The sequence below is a fragment of the Pristis pectinata genome, chromosome 16 (genome assembly GCF_009764475.1).
Source record: "Pristis pectinata isolate sPriPec2 chromosome 16, sPriPec2.1.pri, whole genome shotgun sequence".
In the NCBI taxonomy this organism is placed as follows: Eukaryota; Metazoa; Chordata; class Chondrichthyes; order Rhinopristiformes; family Pristidae; genus Pristis; species Pristis pectinata.
Genome location: NC_067420.1, coordinates 18452401 through 18468809, shown reverse-complemented (window position 1 = coordinate 18468809; position 16409 = coordinate 18452401). Strand labels below are relative to the sequence as shown.

At 38.8% G+C, this 16409-nt stretch overlaps 1 protein-coding gene across 1 annotated transcript; it reads left to right on the top strand.

The window, feature by feature from the left end:
* Positions 1–2883: 2883 nt before the first annotated feature.
* Positions 2884–16145, top strand: rnf114 (ring finger protein 114). The gene is made up of 7 exons (XM_052031388.1): positions 2884–3011; positions 3418–3650; positions 6355–6505; positions 7547–7653; positions 9386–9497; positions 14584–14691; positions 15709–16145. Exons 2-7 carry the CDS (start codon positions 3523–3525, stop codon positions 15784–15786), a joined length of 684 nt encoding a protein of 227 aa, XP_051887348.1. The 5' UTR covers positions 2884–3011; positions 3418–3522; the 3' UTR covers positions 15787–16145.
* The last annotated feature ends 264 nt before the right edge of the window (positions 16146–16409 follow it).

Here is a 16409-nt window from a genome sequence, read left to right as displayed (position 1 = left end):
TCAGCTTGATGCAGCCACACACAAATATGGCCTTTAGGATGAGAGCTATGTTTGGGTATGTTTTTATGCCATTTCAAGAACTGTACACCACATACTGACAGATGCAATCCATTTTGGATTTCCAGATGAAATGGAACACGATTCACATGATTGCTACAGTACAGGAACAGGGTATGGTCCACACATGTGCTGTAACCAGTAACACTGAGAGGACTTCCATCAAGATTGCCATCGAGAAGGAACACTGTTCTCACATCCCCAACTTCTGCTTCACCTTGGCTTCAAACCAGTTCCTGCTGCAAGCCCTAGCTCCTCGGCACCAGATTTCCCAGCACCTTCTGGTAGTTGATGGTCTGATTGATGGTGAAGGGAACAGACAACCTGTGGGACTAGTTGCCAAAGGACATTGCCTCGCTTTTGCTGCAATTGACTCTGGCTGCTGAGGCCTGTTCAAACTGGATGCAGATACTGATCAATCTGCAGACTGAGCAGAAGACAGCAATTTGCCTATGTACAGGGAGGGTTTGATTTGAGTGCTGGAAATGTCACCCCAGTTTTGTGTGTGTTTTTATTGATGGATTTGACAAAAGGCTCGATACAACACACAAATAAGATAAGTGGGCAGCCTTACCTGATTCCACTTTTAGATTCCTTCCCCAAAGCCCATTTTGAAGAGGATGTCCATCATGTGTGTGCATGATATTCTGTTAAGAGGCCTTCTAGTTCAAGCTGATCAGGCAAGTGTCCACCTTCATCCATATCTAGGCGACCATATCCTTTGGCAGCACAGGGCTGTCAGATTTTATTGCTAGGTATAAGACAGGTCTGTTCTGGGTGCATCACCTGCTCCAGGGCAGACTTAACTTGACTGGTGATGACTTGGACAGAATATTATAATCCATGTTCAACAGTGAGATGGTCACCAATTTCTGATCTCTTTTCCCTCTTCTCCTTATAGGTGAGAGTGATAATGCCCTTTGTCATGAATTCTGATATGCTGCCAGTTGGAAGCATAAGCACTGTACACTTCTAGCAGGTCTGGGCCCATCCTGTCCTACAGGTCTGTTGCTTCAAGGAGTTTTATTCCTCTCAGTAGAATAGATAGAACTTGTAGCTGCTCTAGGATTGAAGGCTGATCCAGACTCTCCGGCTTGTTTTCATTCAAAACCTCCCAGATAGAGAACAGGACGTTCCAGGAGGCTGTGCTCTCTGTGGCCTTCCTGTTGTACAGACCAGTATAGAAGGATTTGCAGAGTATATGAGGATGTTACTAAGTCATCCTCTTCTTTAAACTGCAGATCACAGAGGAAGCTCTGTAAATCTTCTAAAAGGTGTGCTCAATAGAGTAGACCCTGCATCATTAAATGATCTTGGCGAAATCTGATGCAAAGAGTGGGGCTTGCTGTCTCTTTACCCCATGGAGTTCCTCCTTCACATCCATCCCCAATGATTACAGCAGGAGCATATTCTCGATGGCTTATGGATGAAGCAATTCCATCAAACTCTATTTTGCTTTCTGAACACACTGAGGATGAAGAACCTCTTGATGTTTGCCCTAATTGTTTCCCATCAGTGCATGGGGAGTCAAAGAAGGGTCTTGCCTTTCTCCAACCTGTGTGAGGCCTCCTATTTTCATGAAAATATTCAAATGTTTAACTATGTTACACTCCTTGTTATCTCCTCACCATCTCTCTATCTTTTACTCTGTAATAATCCATTTTCACATTGTTCTTTCCTAATGTCAATATCCGTATTATACTCCTGTGAAGATAGCTGCCATCCAAGAACTTACAGACTGAACATTTATAGGTGTTCCACCTTCACATTAAAGCAACTATTTTAGTCCCTGATGGGTACTATTTTTTCTTTTATTACTGTCTTTCTCATTATATATTTATGAACCATCTTGATGTTTTCCTAGATTTTACCTTCTGATACTTTCTCACAACTTTTACACATGCTGTTGCTTGCAACCTTAATCACACAATTCAAAATTCAGAAATGAATGGACAGATTTTGCTGTCATAATTATAGCATATTATGAGTGTTTACTGTCATTGCACTGTAAAACTCACTTTGGGAATTTAGCCTATATATAAATTAACCTAAATATCCCAAAATTGTTGTTCTCCAATAAATGCATAGTGACTGCACTACAAAAATAATTAGAGTCCATAGAGCCATACAGCATGGAAACAGGACCTTTGGCCCAACTCATCCATGCTAACCGAGATGCCTATCTGCGCTAATCCTATTTTCCAGCATTCCAACAATATTCCTTTCCTATCCATGTACCTGTCCAAATGCTTTTTAAACATTGTAATTGTACCTGCCTCTACCGCTTCCTCTGACAGCTTATTCTATCACCCTCTGTGTGAAAAATTTGCCCCTCAGGTCTCCTTAAACTATCTTCCCTCTCACTTTAATCCCATGTCCTCTCGTTTTAGACTCCCCTACCCTTGGAAAAAGCAATTGATTCTATGTTTGCAGATTTTAATTTCCTCATAGATATTTCAAAAATATTTTCTATTTTAAAATCCATTATTTTTATAGTTTATTATATTTTAGTTTCTACCATAATTGCAAGTTCCAATCCTATTTTTCATTGTGAAATTTGTTTCAAACATTGGGTAAAAATTGCGTTTTGCTTCTTTCTGTCTGTGACCATTCTTCCATGTGATTGACCAGCTTAACAACGTCAAAACTGCTGCATGCCAAGGGTCCCCGAAGACTATCCAAAAATAGAATTATCCAGTAATTGCAAACGAATTGCAATGTCTTGAATAATTTAAATGACGCTGTTGCTCCGAATATGTCATTGGCTGACCTTATTACCATGCAAAGGCATAGCAAATAGAAACGGCAGCACAAGAGTGAGGGACAGGGCCATTTACATTGAACAATCACACAGGCAAAATTTGGTTCGTTGTGCACCTACAGACCGGAAAGGAGATTGGACTTCACTTGTGGTTTATGTCCGTGACGTATATCAAAAGGCCACCATCTGTAAAGTATGCAACGATTTCACTTTTTTGCCACAATTCACTAATAGGCTTCTAGAATGTTAATTGAATAATCCAAAAAAGCATTAATTTCTTTAATTAAAAAAAACAAAATATTGGAAATACTCAGCAGGTCAGGCCGCATCTGTGGGAAGAGAAACAGAGTTAATGTTCCAGGTCCAGCATTTTCTGTTTTCATTTCTGTTTTTGTCTGCAGTTCTTGTTTTATTTTCCACATTGGTTTCTGTGCCTGGGTTAAAAGCAATGTCTGCTGCAGTCAGGGACTCTAAAAGGAAGCTGGGATGTTCCCTTGCAAACTGAGGTTGAATGAATGCAGGAACTCAGTCGGCAGACGTGATCATATAAAGCAGCCTGGGCTCTCCTGATCAGTTGTCGTTGGTGTTGCCTCCTGCAGCTTGGCCGATTATAATTGCACAGTGTTGTTCGTTACCTCATGTGTTGAAGATCTGCTCCGCCTCGATTTGACGTTTGCCATTTGCGGAAACAGACGGTAGCAGAAATGGCGATGAACTTCGAAGAGGACGCATCACGCCGTAAGGATACAGGAGGCGATGACAAAGAAGCTTTAACCTGCCCCGTTTGCTTAGAAATTTATGAAAATCCCATGCGAATCGAATGTAACCACATGTAAGAAACAATTTTACGTTCTTCTTTAACCACGTCATGATCCGTGGCCAGGTTTGGAGGTTCATTTAAACTTGCAGAATTTGTCTTTTATTATGCGAGAAAATTCAAGTGACAAACCGTCCGCCTTCTTAAGTAGATATCTAAAACTAAATATAATGTTCAGTACGCCGCAGTGAGTGCGCTAATAATTTCAGTATCGATTTTACAATCTATGGGTTTACAAAGGATTTGGGGAACTGTAGTTACAGTTTCGATTCTGGTCATGTTTCTATTCTGTAATTCAGGAGATAATATTGTAGTTACTGGTGTACTAAATATATAAAAATGCGTTGCAGCCAGATCCATGATCTTGTGGATTTTGGTCTCGACGCATAAGAAACTGGAGTTTTTGGCAGGCATCATCCTGAAAGCTGGTGACTAACATTGTAATTAATTGCTGTATTTTACAAGCGTGTAAGTAGGACTTGAATTTTTGAGGTTTTATTTTTGGTTTAGTTCTGGATTGCTTTTTGCTTGTTTTTGGCAAATTCAGGTATACTTTTAGTTATTTGATAAAACAGATATTGTTTCACTTTCACTTTCTATTATTGGAACTAAATTGGTAATGAGAGGAACGGGTGGAATTACGCTAGATCCATCCACCCGTCCACACTACCTGGGACAGATGTGGACTGACTTCACTGAGCCTTCGCCCTCTGGAGGTATTTAACCAGATATAAACAAACCTTATGAGGCATTCTGCTGAGGTTTCACACCCAGAATGCCCTGACAACTTTTTACAGTGGGTAGAGATGGGAGTAGAACTTTGTCAATACCAGTGTAGCTTTTTAAGCTTCTAAATGTCTCTATTTAGAGATGTTTAAAGTTGTTGTAAATAATCAAATAAAATATCATTAGAAGTATTTGTCAATTGAGACACATTTGCAGATCAGCACAAACATTAAACTGAAGTAAGATAACTTCCAGGCTGAAACAAAAACACTGAAGTGAATGGGGTCTTGATCTGCTGCCAGGTCTAACAGGTGTAGGATAAGAGAGGCAAGTTTCCCAGTGTGATGATGGGGAATCCCAGCAATACTGGGCTGCAGAATTGGGTGGATTGACAGATGTCACTCAGTATGTCCCAGACACTGCATCAGGACTTATTTTTGTGAGACTGCTACAGCCAGTATGATTTGGTTCATTAAAATCTAAACATTCAAAGTCATCATTGCCACCCCTGCTTTTACTGTTTTTGGTGTTTTCCCCCATCACACCTTCCCACCCCTAACAATTGGTACCCTGTCACTTCACTAACTTACGTATTCTATTACTTGTCCAAATAAATATGATTAAGTAGTTTATGCACAACGTCTGTATTTGCGAATTCCATTCTGAAAATAAAGTGCCTGGTTGACATTGTAAAATATATTGCCAACAGAATTTTATTTATGTGTATATAAAAAAAATTCTAAATGAGCATTTGGGTTGCTCTTTATTATAGTTGAAAACCAAAAAGTCAAACCCTAGGTGTGAGTGAACTCCACAATCAAAAAAAATTCAAATTTAATTTTCCCACAGACTCTTTGATCCCCGAGATTATTCATTCTCCTTAACAGTTTTAAGGAAATCTGCAAGACTGTACTTGATTGATTTCCCCGTGGATGTGTTTTATTCCCCTATTACCAATCTTGAATATGTCTGTTAAAAGTGCCAATTGAAAATATTGTTGTTTACTATTCTTAAACTATTGCATTACAAACACATCACCTTCACTTGATGATCACATCAATATGAATCTGATCTTTCCAGGACTAGTAAAATTTGTTTCTAATGTCATGGGGGATATTGTGATATCCATTCTTTGTACTTACACACTAGCCAAAATACTGTGGCCATCCTGAGAATGATGTACACTTCGTTGTTGGTTCCTCCTTTTTTGTAGAAATTCCGTTTTCGTTGGTTCTCTCAGGAGTATTTAGTCTCCCCTGACCTATCCAGTAGTAACTATCTCAATGTCACTCCAATCTGTCTCTTCCTTTGTGCATATTCACTTCTCCCCATACTCCCTTTTCCTTTCCTGATTCACACTTTCTTCCTTTCCTAAACGAATCCGGTGTGACATTCTCACATCTCCTAACACTATTTTTCCTGTTTTCCATCACTCATTTCCTAGTTTCTTACTCTCTCAACCTCTCCTGTCTTCTATATAAATCTCAACACAGCCACCATCCCCCAATTTTCCCAAATCCAAGCTTTCTCTTCATTTCCCCACTTCTCACCATTTCTCCTTTATCCAGCCATCTCTCTTGCTCTCCATCCCTTTCCTTCCATCTCTCTTTCCATCCAGTCTGGCCTTCCCTGTTCTCTCTATCTCCATTTCAACTTGTCCTTCCTTCCTATCTCTATCCATCAAGCCCATTCAATTCTCAGCTCCCAAGATTGGGTCTCAAAAGTAATGGTGTCTTCCTCATGTCTTGCAGTTATGCAACAATTAGTGTTATCCATTCTCCTTTGAATTGTTAATCTTTTGAAGATAATTTTGACTTTCATTGTCTACAATGGTATTTCCTCACCCTTTTACTACTATAGTTACTAAAACAAATATTTTACCAGCATTCTTTTAATTTTGTTTAGACATCTTGGTGCCATTATTGAATAACTGATTCTGACTGTACATTTAATTTTTTAAACTCAAATAAAATCTAAATTTGTTTTTGAATAGATTTTGCAGCAGTTGCCTGTTTGCACTACAGAAGCCAAAAAAGCCGATTTGTGCTGTATGTCGCTTCCCTCTGAAAGGTGCAACTAGAGCTATTGAACTTGAGAGGAAATTAGAAGTAACCCTTACAAACTGCAGTGGATGTGGAACTCAGGTCAGTGGTGCCTGGTTGGATGGTATAAAGAGAAGCACTGATGATTTGATGATTCCTGTTCACTTTATTGACCTTTGTATCTAATACTTTGGAAGTAAATTGTACTTCAGTGGGTTACACGATGATTGTCATCTACTTTGAACCTACGATATGTTTTCCTTCTCATCGTAAAGCTGAAACAGAAATATCAGAAAGCTCAATTTTATAGGGTTATTTTGTAGAAAACAGCCCATAACACGTGTGTCTGAATTCCTCTAATCATTGTATCTAAGAAGGGCTGGCAGCAACCTCAGGGACCAGCAGGTTTTACAAAAAAAGGGTAAATGTCTTTTTAGAGGGGTTAGCAACCTTGTATTTACTGTTTGTGGATATCAACTTCCACAGTCTCCTGCAGCAAGCCTGATTGCAGAAATACAGATCTTCACTCAGGTGAAGAACGGCTCCAGTTCCCATACCTAATTTGTTCCATGTTAATGATCCGAAGAACTACCTAAATTATCAGAATACTCTGCTTAATGCACACTCTGCTTCTATTTATATCATGACAAATATATGAGAAATATAACCATTCATAACATCAGTGTAAGATCATAAATGTGTAATGTTGTTTAAGCCACTGCACCCTTTATTTTCCAGCCAAACAGCAAATGTTGCTAAATATCTCAGCTATTGAGCTGACATTCATTCACCTTCAAGCAAGTTGTAGAGCCTTTTGATACAGTGTTTATAAATATTTTCAGTGCATTTGCATTCATGTAGCACATTGCATATCATCAGGATATCTCAAAGTCCAGTGCAGCCAATAAAGTGGTTGTACAACCAGTGATAGCCGTGCTTGTATTTACTGTACATTTGCATTTATTGCAGATTTGCAATATAGCTTTGCAAATTGACAAAGGTATAGTACAAAAATGTAATCTGTAGCAGGATATGTCAGTCTGAAGGTAATACAATTCTTAGATGAATTTTGCTGAGATCTTTCAGTTTAACTGTAACTGTTTTACCTTTTATTAATACTGTAATTTTTTCAACTTGGCCCAGGTTTACATGAATAAGTTGCGATCCCATAATGCAACGTGTGCAAAATATCAGGAGTTTATTTCTGAGGGGGTGAAAGCTTCTATGAAGGATCAGCATCCCAGCCTTAGGTGACTTTTGTTTTTAAGTATTATGGCTTCTTTATCATTGCAAGTCACAGCTATTAAACTATAATCTTATTTTTCTTGTCTCTGAAACAACAAAATTGGTTACAGTCTTTTCATGGAGATTTATGCACATGGAATACAGTACTTATTAGACTGAATTTTATGTTTGCTGTTTGATTGTTGGACAATTGCCCTTTCATTATTTGAAGGAGCCAACAGTTCTTATAGTTATGGAGAAGATAACCCATTCAGTTTGTGCCTCACAAGAATTGTTGTTTTATAATTGCCCAAAAATAGGATTTGCCTCTATTAATTCTGCACTGTGGCCATTGGAAATACTTATGGAACAAAGGTGTCTGAGCATTTTCTTCCCTTATTATGTATCACATTATTTTAAAATTGCTTAGGAATAACAATTAAATATTTATTTTACATAGTGCATATAGTCTTTGCACCTATCAGGAATGGTGTGGTTGGGGTTCAGCTTTAAGAGAAAAGACCTTAGAATGCATCAAAGCTTGGATGAAAAAAAGATGACAATAAGCTTCAACAAAGGGGGATTTGTAAATTGATGTCTTTTTCAATTATATGATTATTTTTAGAAACATAGGGCTGGAAACTCTTCGACCACTTGAAAGATATATGAAATCAGTTGTGAGCGGTGGAACAACTTGCTGAGGGTTCAGTGTTGCAAAATTCTTAAGTGCATGAGACCTAATGCAATGTGCACTATAGACAGGTGCTGAAAGACCTTTTCTTCATTAAATCAACAATGGTGGGACTGTCAGGAAAATGGGTAAGGGTGAAGGGGCTTGATGGTTGTGGGTTGGTTTGTCAATATATGTGAGAAGAAATGGATCTTGAAGATTGTTGGGATATGGGTTGATGTCCGGTTTGTGGTGCCAAAGGGAAGTAGTTGCAAGATTTAAATATGTAGTTTAAATACCACCTCTCCAAAATGAGTTCCATAACGATTTACAGAGCAGGGTACATGAATTAATATCAAAATGGATTTTGCTTGCCATGAAATACTGCACTTCTTAAGTGGCCTGCACCATCTGCGGGCCGCTAGCATGGTAAAAGAGCATGGACGTTGCAGTCAAGCATGCATAGGATGCCACTGGACATGTTTGGGTGTTTCCATGCATCATTGTATCAGGTGCACAGAGGACCCAGAAAGAAGATCACAGACTTCTATCCTTATGGCAAACAGCCTTTAATTTAAGCAAAGGTTTTTCATATAGATTGTATTGTGGCCCACATAAACTTTGTACTACACGATTGAATGTCTAGGCCACAAGGGAGCATTATTATTGGCACAAATTGCAACTGGATTGAACTGGAGATGATGCCACAGGAAATGCTTCTGAAACTTCACTAAGTGTATTGAGCACACTGGAACTGGAATTAGAATGCAGAAGGACGATTATAGTGATAAGAGACTGGGCAGAGTTGAATTGGAGCCAAGTTCATCCTTTTTTTTTATTTGACATCCAAGAATATACTTTACAGCTGGGATCACTCAGTTGATTATTAAGTAGCATAAGGTGCTTTTCCCACCCTCCACCCCTTCAGACAATAAAAATATGTAGCACTCCATCTACTACAGCAGTTAAGATCATTTAGTTCTGGACAATTTATAAATGAAAGCTATACTTTTCCTCTTAAGGATTTTACTATATGCTTTTCTGTAACTACATACATTTTTCAAATATATTTTGCCTTTTTTTTGTAGCATGCCCAATCGCTTTACTTTTACTTGTCCATTCTGCAATGCAAAAAACTTGGACCAAGATGGCTTGGTTGAGCATTGTATTTCAAACCATACTGGAGAATATGCAAAAAAGGTAAGATTTCACTAAAAACTAATGTAGAATAGGCCAACCCAAATATTTTACTGGTATAGTATTCCACTTCCTCGAAACACCAATTTATTTTAGAGCATGTAGTTTAATTGCAATACTCAAATTTAACACAAAACTGCCCTTAGCTTGTGGTGTGATGTAATTTGTGGCAACATATTTGCCATCTAAGTCCCCATGATATGTTAAACTATATTTAATTGTCCTTATTTAATTATTGATAATAATTGAGTTCAATTTGTAAAAAAAAATTACATTTTAATTGATTTAATAAATGTAAGATTCTTTTTGTAATCACTTGACTCAGGATCATTCAGAAGTAAGAGTATCTGTCCTGTTCTTGAATTTCCAGTTGAAGATCGAGTCCAACATCATTATACAATTTTTTGATCCATGCTGTCCAAGTATAATTTTCCATTTCATACAATTTTTCTATGCTGAATTTCACTCAGTCTAAATGTTGACAGGATTATTGTTTCAACTGTGTCTTTTCTGTTTCATGTAATTCACTGCCTATTCTGTTAACTATTGATGGTGACATTCAGTTTGCAACCTTCTTTTGTCGGTTCTAATTTGTGTATATATATAGCTTGTGGATCTAAATCATCCCAGGCATTTATGTTATGACAGCTATTTTGGAAAAAAAGATTCTTAGAACCTCCTAATGGCAGTTTTGCAAAACGTTAAGTAGAAGCAGGAAATAGATTATTTTTGATTTGCAGAATTTATAATCATCAAAGTAGAAGAAGGGTATTCACAAGAAGGTTACTTTGTATCTGTCTTCTGCAAAGAATAGAATGTTGTCATTAACGCAGTAAAGGAAAATTGGATAAGATAATTAGTAAAAGGGACTTAAGAGATTGACAGTGCTCAAAGTGGGAAAAGTCATCTTGCCTAAATGGAATGTATCCCTAGCTTACTGTGGGTGGAAGAAAGGATACAGGGCCATGTAATAGGCTTGTTCATATTTAAAGCCCGTAGGTATGATGAGCTAGTAGCTGTGTGGATATAAAATTGGCTAAGGAATACAAAGCTGGGTACAGAGGTGACGAGGTTTCAGTTGGGATGAAAGTTTCCAGGGGTCATTGTTGACGCCCAATTTTGTGGTTTTCATTTGCCTGGATTTGGGTGTGTTGCGTTTAACTTCAGAATTTGAGAGTACCATGAAACTTGAAAAGGTAATAGCAGCCTTCAAAAGGACTTAGACATAGGGGGTTGCAATGTAATGTAGTGAAGTGGTGCAATTTGGTTGGGAGAATGGGGAAAGCATTGTATAATAATACAATTTTCTAGGTTCTGAGGATTATGGAAATTTTGGGGATACAAGTGAACATTGTATTGCAGAGGCTATTTAAAAGGCACATGGGATCGAGAATTTTTAGAGGCTTTTTCATTTACAAGAAGTGTAGAAATTGTGAAAAACCTTAATAAAATACTGGTTAGGACCCAGCTGGAGTACTGTGCGCAATTTTTGTTGTTGTGCTTTTGGAAGAATGACAAAGCCTTAGAGAGGCTCTTGAGGAGACCTACTGGGATGGTGCCAGGGCTTAAGAAATTTCAGTTATGTGAGAGTAACTGAGGTTGTTTTCTTTAGAGCAGAGAAGGATAGCAAAATTTTGATAGAATTGCATCAAAATTTGGGTTTTAATAGTGTAAAGAAGGGGAACCTATTTCTGGAGGCAGAGGGATGATGACTGAAAGGCACAGAATTTATTTAAACAGCTAAAAAACTAAAGCTAAAGTGAAAAGAAGAAAAGATTACCTAACAGGTTGTTATGATCAGAAATGCATGCCTGAAAGGGGTGATGGAAGTAAACTCCATGACAATTTTCAGAAAGGAATCGGTAAGTGACTGAGGGTAAAGTTCCCAGGATATGAGAATAGAGCATGTGATTCATATTAATGGTCTAGATCTTCCCAAAACAGCAGAGCAGGCTGCCAATCTGACATTCCCCTGCTAATGTCAGATTGGCAGCCTGCTCTGCTGTTTTGTTATACGAATGTGTTCCAAATTAGTGTTAGTCCCTTAAGGCTAAGTTGTGCAATATCCTAATGCCCTTTCACTTAACAGATGGTAAACCCAAGGACAAGGAACAATTTAGTACTCAGCAAAAGGATTGATTAAGAGGGGGAAATAGTATGAGCATAAAGTGACTATAAAAACAGGGAAATTTACAATGAGGAACAAATAAATGACAGACCAATTAAACAAATACTTTGGCCTTCACAAAGGAGGACACACATAAACCTGCCTGAAATGTTGGGGAGTGTTGGCCAGGTCCCCATCACCATGCCTCGTTCCACTCTTCCCGCTGGTTTCCTTCCCCCACCACTCCAATCTGCCTTCCCTCCCTCCCTCAATTCCATGCTCCTATCAGATTCCATCATCTTCAGCCCTTTGTCACTTCCACATCACCTCCCAGCCTCTGGCACTATTCCCACTGTCCCCTCCCCATTTGCCTCTCATTTCACGCCCCCCCCCCAACTGGATCTACCTATCACCTGCTAGCTCTTGCTCCATCTCTTCCCTCCACCTTTGTATACTAGCTGTTGCTCTACTACCAGTCAGTCCAAATGAAGGGTCTCAACCTGAAACGTCAACTGTCCATTTCCTGCCATATGTGCTGCCTGACCTGCTGAGTTCCTCCAGTATTTTGTGTGTTGCACTACATTTGGATGATGAGTCATGATCATATTTGGTTTAAAGGGCAGCACAACATGGTGGGCCGAAGAGCCTATATTGTGCTGTGTTGTTCTATGTTCTATATTGAATGGGCAGAGCAGACTCAAAGGGCTGAATGGCCCTTCTCTAAGTTTCTTGAAGTGCATTTGAATTAATAATGAACATTGATTTGAATGCTTTCTGTGCTCCTTTCTTTTGTCCTATAATCTCTGCAGTAAAGCTGAAATCCAGTGGTAGTACAATTCATCTAGTAACTTAGTGGTTTAATGGGGCAAAACATATGATGTTTAATGAGCCAGAATATGCAGTCATCTGTTAGTCACTCATGCTTGCCACTGAATATAACTTGAGGTAACTAGTGGAGTACCCCAAGGATCAGTTCTTGGCTGATAATTGTTCACTATTTACATTGAAGACCTGATGAAAGGAACAATATGTAAAGTTTCCAGATTAGGTGGAAGGGCATGTTGTGATAATATACTGTGATTCTGCAATGGGATACATATAGATTGAGTATGTGAGCAAAAGACTGGCAAATGGAGTTTAACGTGAGGAAATATGAGATCATAAACTCTGGTAAGAATTAAAAGGCAGATTATTATCTAGATGGGGAGAGAGACTGCAAGTGAGTGAAGTGCAGAGGAATCCAGGTGTTCTAGTGCATGAATCTCAAAAAATCAGCAGGTAGGTCCAAGAGGTAGTTAAGAAGCAAATGGCACTTTGACCTTCATTGCAAAGGAGTTGGAGTTTAAAGATAGGGAGGTTTTGTTCCAGTTGTACAGGGCATTGGTGAGGCCTCACCTGGACTACTGTGCACAGTTTTAGTTCTCGTACCTAAAAAAAAGTAATATTGGAGGCCATACAAAGGAGATTTGCCAGGCTAATTCCTGGGCTGAGAGTTGCCCTACCAAGAGAGACTAAATAGTTTGGGCCTGTATTCCTTGGAGTTTAGAGGAATGAAGGGTGACCTTATTCAAGCATATAAGATCCTAAGTGTGGTTGACAGGGTAGATATTGGGATGTTTTCACTATTGGGAGTCTTGAACAAGGGGACACAACGACAAGATAAGGGGCCGGTCATTTAAAACTCGTGTATGTAGAAATTTCTTCCAGAGGGTGGTGAATCTCTGGAAATCTCTGCCCCTGTGGGTGGTGAAGCTGGATCATTAGAAGTATTTAAAGTGGAGATGGATAAATATTTGATAGATTGAGGATAAGAGGGGTATTGAGAAATAACACAGAAGAGGCCAGTATAGATCAGCCATGATCATATTAAATGGTAGGGCAGGCTTGAAGGGCCTGATGGCCTTCTCTTGTTCCTATTTTCTTGTGTTTATACAAACTCCTCATGTGAACTTACTGGGTAAGTGCCATGTGACTAAATGCCAGTGCCCTGGTTGATGTCAAGTGGAGTATTTCACCACCCCCAACTTGCCTTAACTTCCCCAGATGAACCAGATCTATTGCTGTACAAGGAGTTTCCATTACCCACTGAGCACCAAGCAAATAATTGGCAGGAGATATAGCCAGGAACAGGATCCTTGAATCTGGAATTACCCGTCACTGAATTTCCTTCCAAGACTCATTGTTAAAATAGGTAACTGAAGTCATACTAGCTCACAAGGACCTAATCTGAGCACCTGTCCCTTCACAGAATGGATTTAACCCTTTGCTCAAAGGGATATTGTCACTGTTAGATATACAAGGAGACTTCAGTGACAACAGAAAGACACGTAGCAGAGATTTATCTCAGCCGTGACCAGCTGCTGCATGTTAATGAGGTGCCTTTGCAATGACCCGGCAACTCCAGAGAGATACAACCAGAATTTCAAATCTATATCTTCAAGGCATGTGAATGAGGAGTTCTTTAATATTTGACAACAGTGTGGGGAAAAATGTCCTTGCCAATATTCCGGCAGGGTGCTTATCTCTGCATGTATCTAATTTTGCAGGAGGTTTCTGGAAGTTGCCAACTTCAGTGTATTAGAATTGAAACCGATTCTTTGCTGAACACACATTTTTGCAATTAACCTTTTTTAAGTTCCATGAGAAAGACTTCTGTGCAGCTCCTGTGTCTTTGGTTTTTGGTTAAGGTGAGAGGGGAAAGATTTAAAAGGACCTGAAGGGAAACTTCCTCACACAGAGGATGGTGGTATATGGAACAAGGTGCCAGAGGAAGCTGTAGAGGTGGGTACAATTACGATGTTTAAAATGTATTTAGACAGGTACATGGATAGAAAAGGTTTAGAGTGAGATGGGCCAAACATGGCAAATGGGACTAGCTTGGATGACATCCTAGTCAGCATAGACGAGTTGGGCTGAAGGACCTGTTTCTGTGCTGTCGAACTCTATCACTCTAAGTTACTTTTGTACTCTGTTTCTTACCAGGTTTGCCCAATTTGCTCCTCCATGCCGTGGGGTGACCCAAACTTCAGAAGTGCAGACTTGATACAACATTTGAAAATTCGTCATAGATTTTCATATGATACTTTTGTGGTATGTACTTTCTAGTTTCAGGAAACTGGAGTGTAAATTAAGAAAAAAGAAAGCCCTCTTTCAGTGGACCACATTTACAATATCTTCAGACTTCAATCTAGGTGAAATGTCCTGACTGTGAGGGCCCCTCGTACGTTCAGATGGTACTCATGCCATTTAAGGGTGCATCTGGGAAGCTCATCGAGGCTGTAAACTCCATTGAAAGAATGGAGGCTGGAATGAAGGCAGCTAAGTGTTTGTCCTTCCCTTCCCCTTAGAGATTAGAGGATACACTTGTGACCCTTTTTGTATCAAGGTTGCTAATAATCTATTTATCATAAATTGGGTCTGCTTCTTTTTGAGATCCATATCACCAGGGTGACAGGAATGCTGGTCATAAATGCTCCAATGTGTCTTTGAGGTGGCAGAGGTGAAATTTCGCATGGGAAGTTCCATGCTATTCCCTTGAGTGGAGCAGGTGTGGAGTTTTATTTTGCCAAAGCCTTGCTCCTCGGCACAATGTAGGGTAATGCTTCTTCACAGTGCTGCACTCTAGGATACCATCTTTCAGAAGAAATGTTAAACCAGGATTTCAGTGGACATTAAAAGTCCCATGCACCATTAAGATAGCTAAAACTCTGATATTTTGCCAGCATTTAATCATTAATCAACAGCCTAAATCTGATCTGGTTATCTCGTTATGTGCAGGTTGCTTGCTGTATTCCTTACATAATTATAATTGCAATTGAGAAGGACTTCATTGGGTATAAACTACTTGGGTGTATCCCAGTGTGAAAGGCACTGTTTAAACACATTTATTTGTAAACTTGTTCTTTAATTAGATTTGGTTTTCAGGGCTACTTTGGATACATTTCAAAATGTTCATCACCATGCAGCATCTGTGCTTATAACCTTTCATGCAACAAATTTCTCAAACTGAAACATTTGTAGCTGTGTGATCTGTACCTCTCAACAACATACTCTACTACCAAGCTGCTAAGTAAATGATTGTACATAATATACATTTTCTTTTTACAGGATTATAATGTGGATGAAGACGAAATGCTCCAGGAAGCCATTGAACTTTCACTCCAAGATAGAAGTATGAGATATTAGGGTACTAACTTTTCTCATTAAACAAAAAAGTAACAGCTAAAGTTCATCGAATGAATACTGCTCCCATAGAGGTTTTATATGTGCTTAACTCTATCCTGTGCACTTCTGATGATTCTTTAGTTACACATATATCGACATGGGGAAAAAAAATACAGTAGCAGAAGTCTAACATACAAAGGTAACATTATATCAAATAAATATTTATCCGAAGGTTATTACAGCACTTTAATCTTGACGTTTGGTAATGGGTACATTTACTTTTGATTAAATTCCAAATATACTGCCTTGTAATTTGTATTAATGGCCAGCTTGAAATAGCTTTTGAAATGATTAATAAAATATTAGTTGGATTTCAGGTATGTAATGATTTGGCTAATGCTTCTTTATTGCGTAGTCTTTCTGTTTAGCTGCATAAAATTGCACTTTCCCATGATTTCATCAGTAGTTTTATAAAACATGAATTATGCCCAGCTTCACTGGGGCAATTTCAGACTCTGAATGGCAAGGAATTTGTGGTTCTATCCTCTTGAACTTAATAGGACCATGGGAACAAATAATGACAACTTCTGGTCACCCAGCCAAACCAATTTATGCACTGCCTGAACTTCTTTCTATCTATGCAC

Excerpts from the sequence above, each read along its gene's own strand:
- rnf114 (XM_052031388.1), top strand. The coding sequence starts at position 3,523 with ATGGCGATGAACTTCGAAGAGGACGCATCACGCCGTAAGGATACAGGA. Across the intron at positions 3,651-6,354 it reads CGAATCGAATGTAACCACAT|ATTTTGCAGCAGTTGCCTGT; the intron begins GTAAGAAACAAT and ends GTTTTTGAATAG. Across the intron at positions 7,654-9,385 it reads GATCAGCATCCCAGCCTTAG|CATGCCCAATCGCTTTACTT; the intron begins GTGACTTTTGTT and ends TTTTTTTTGTAG.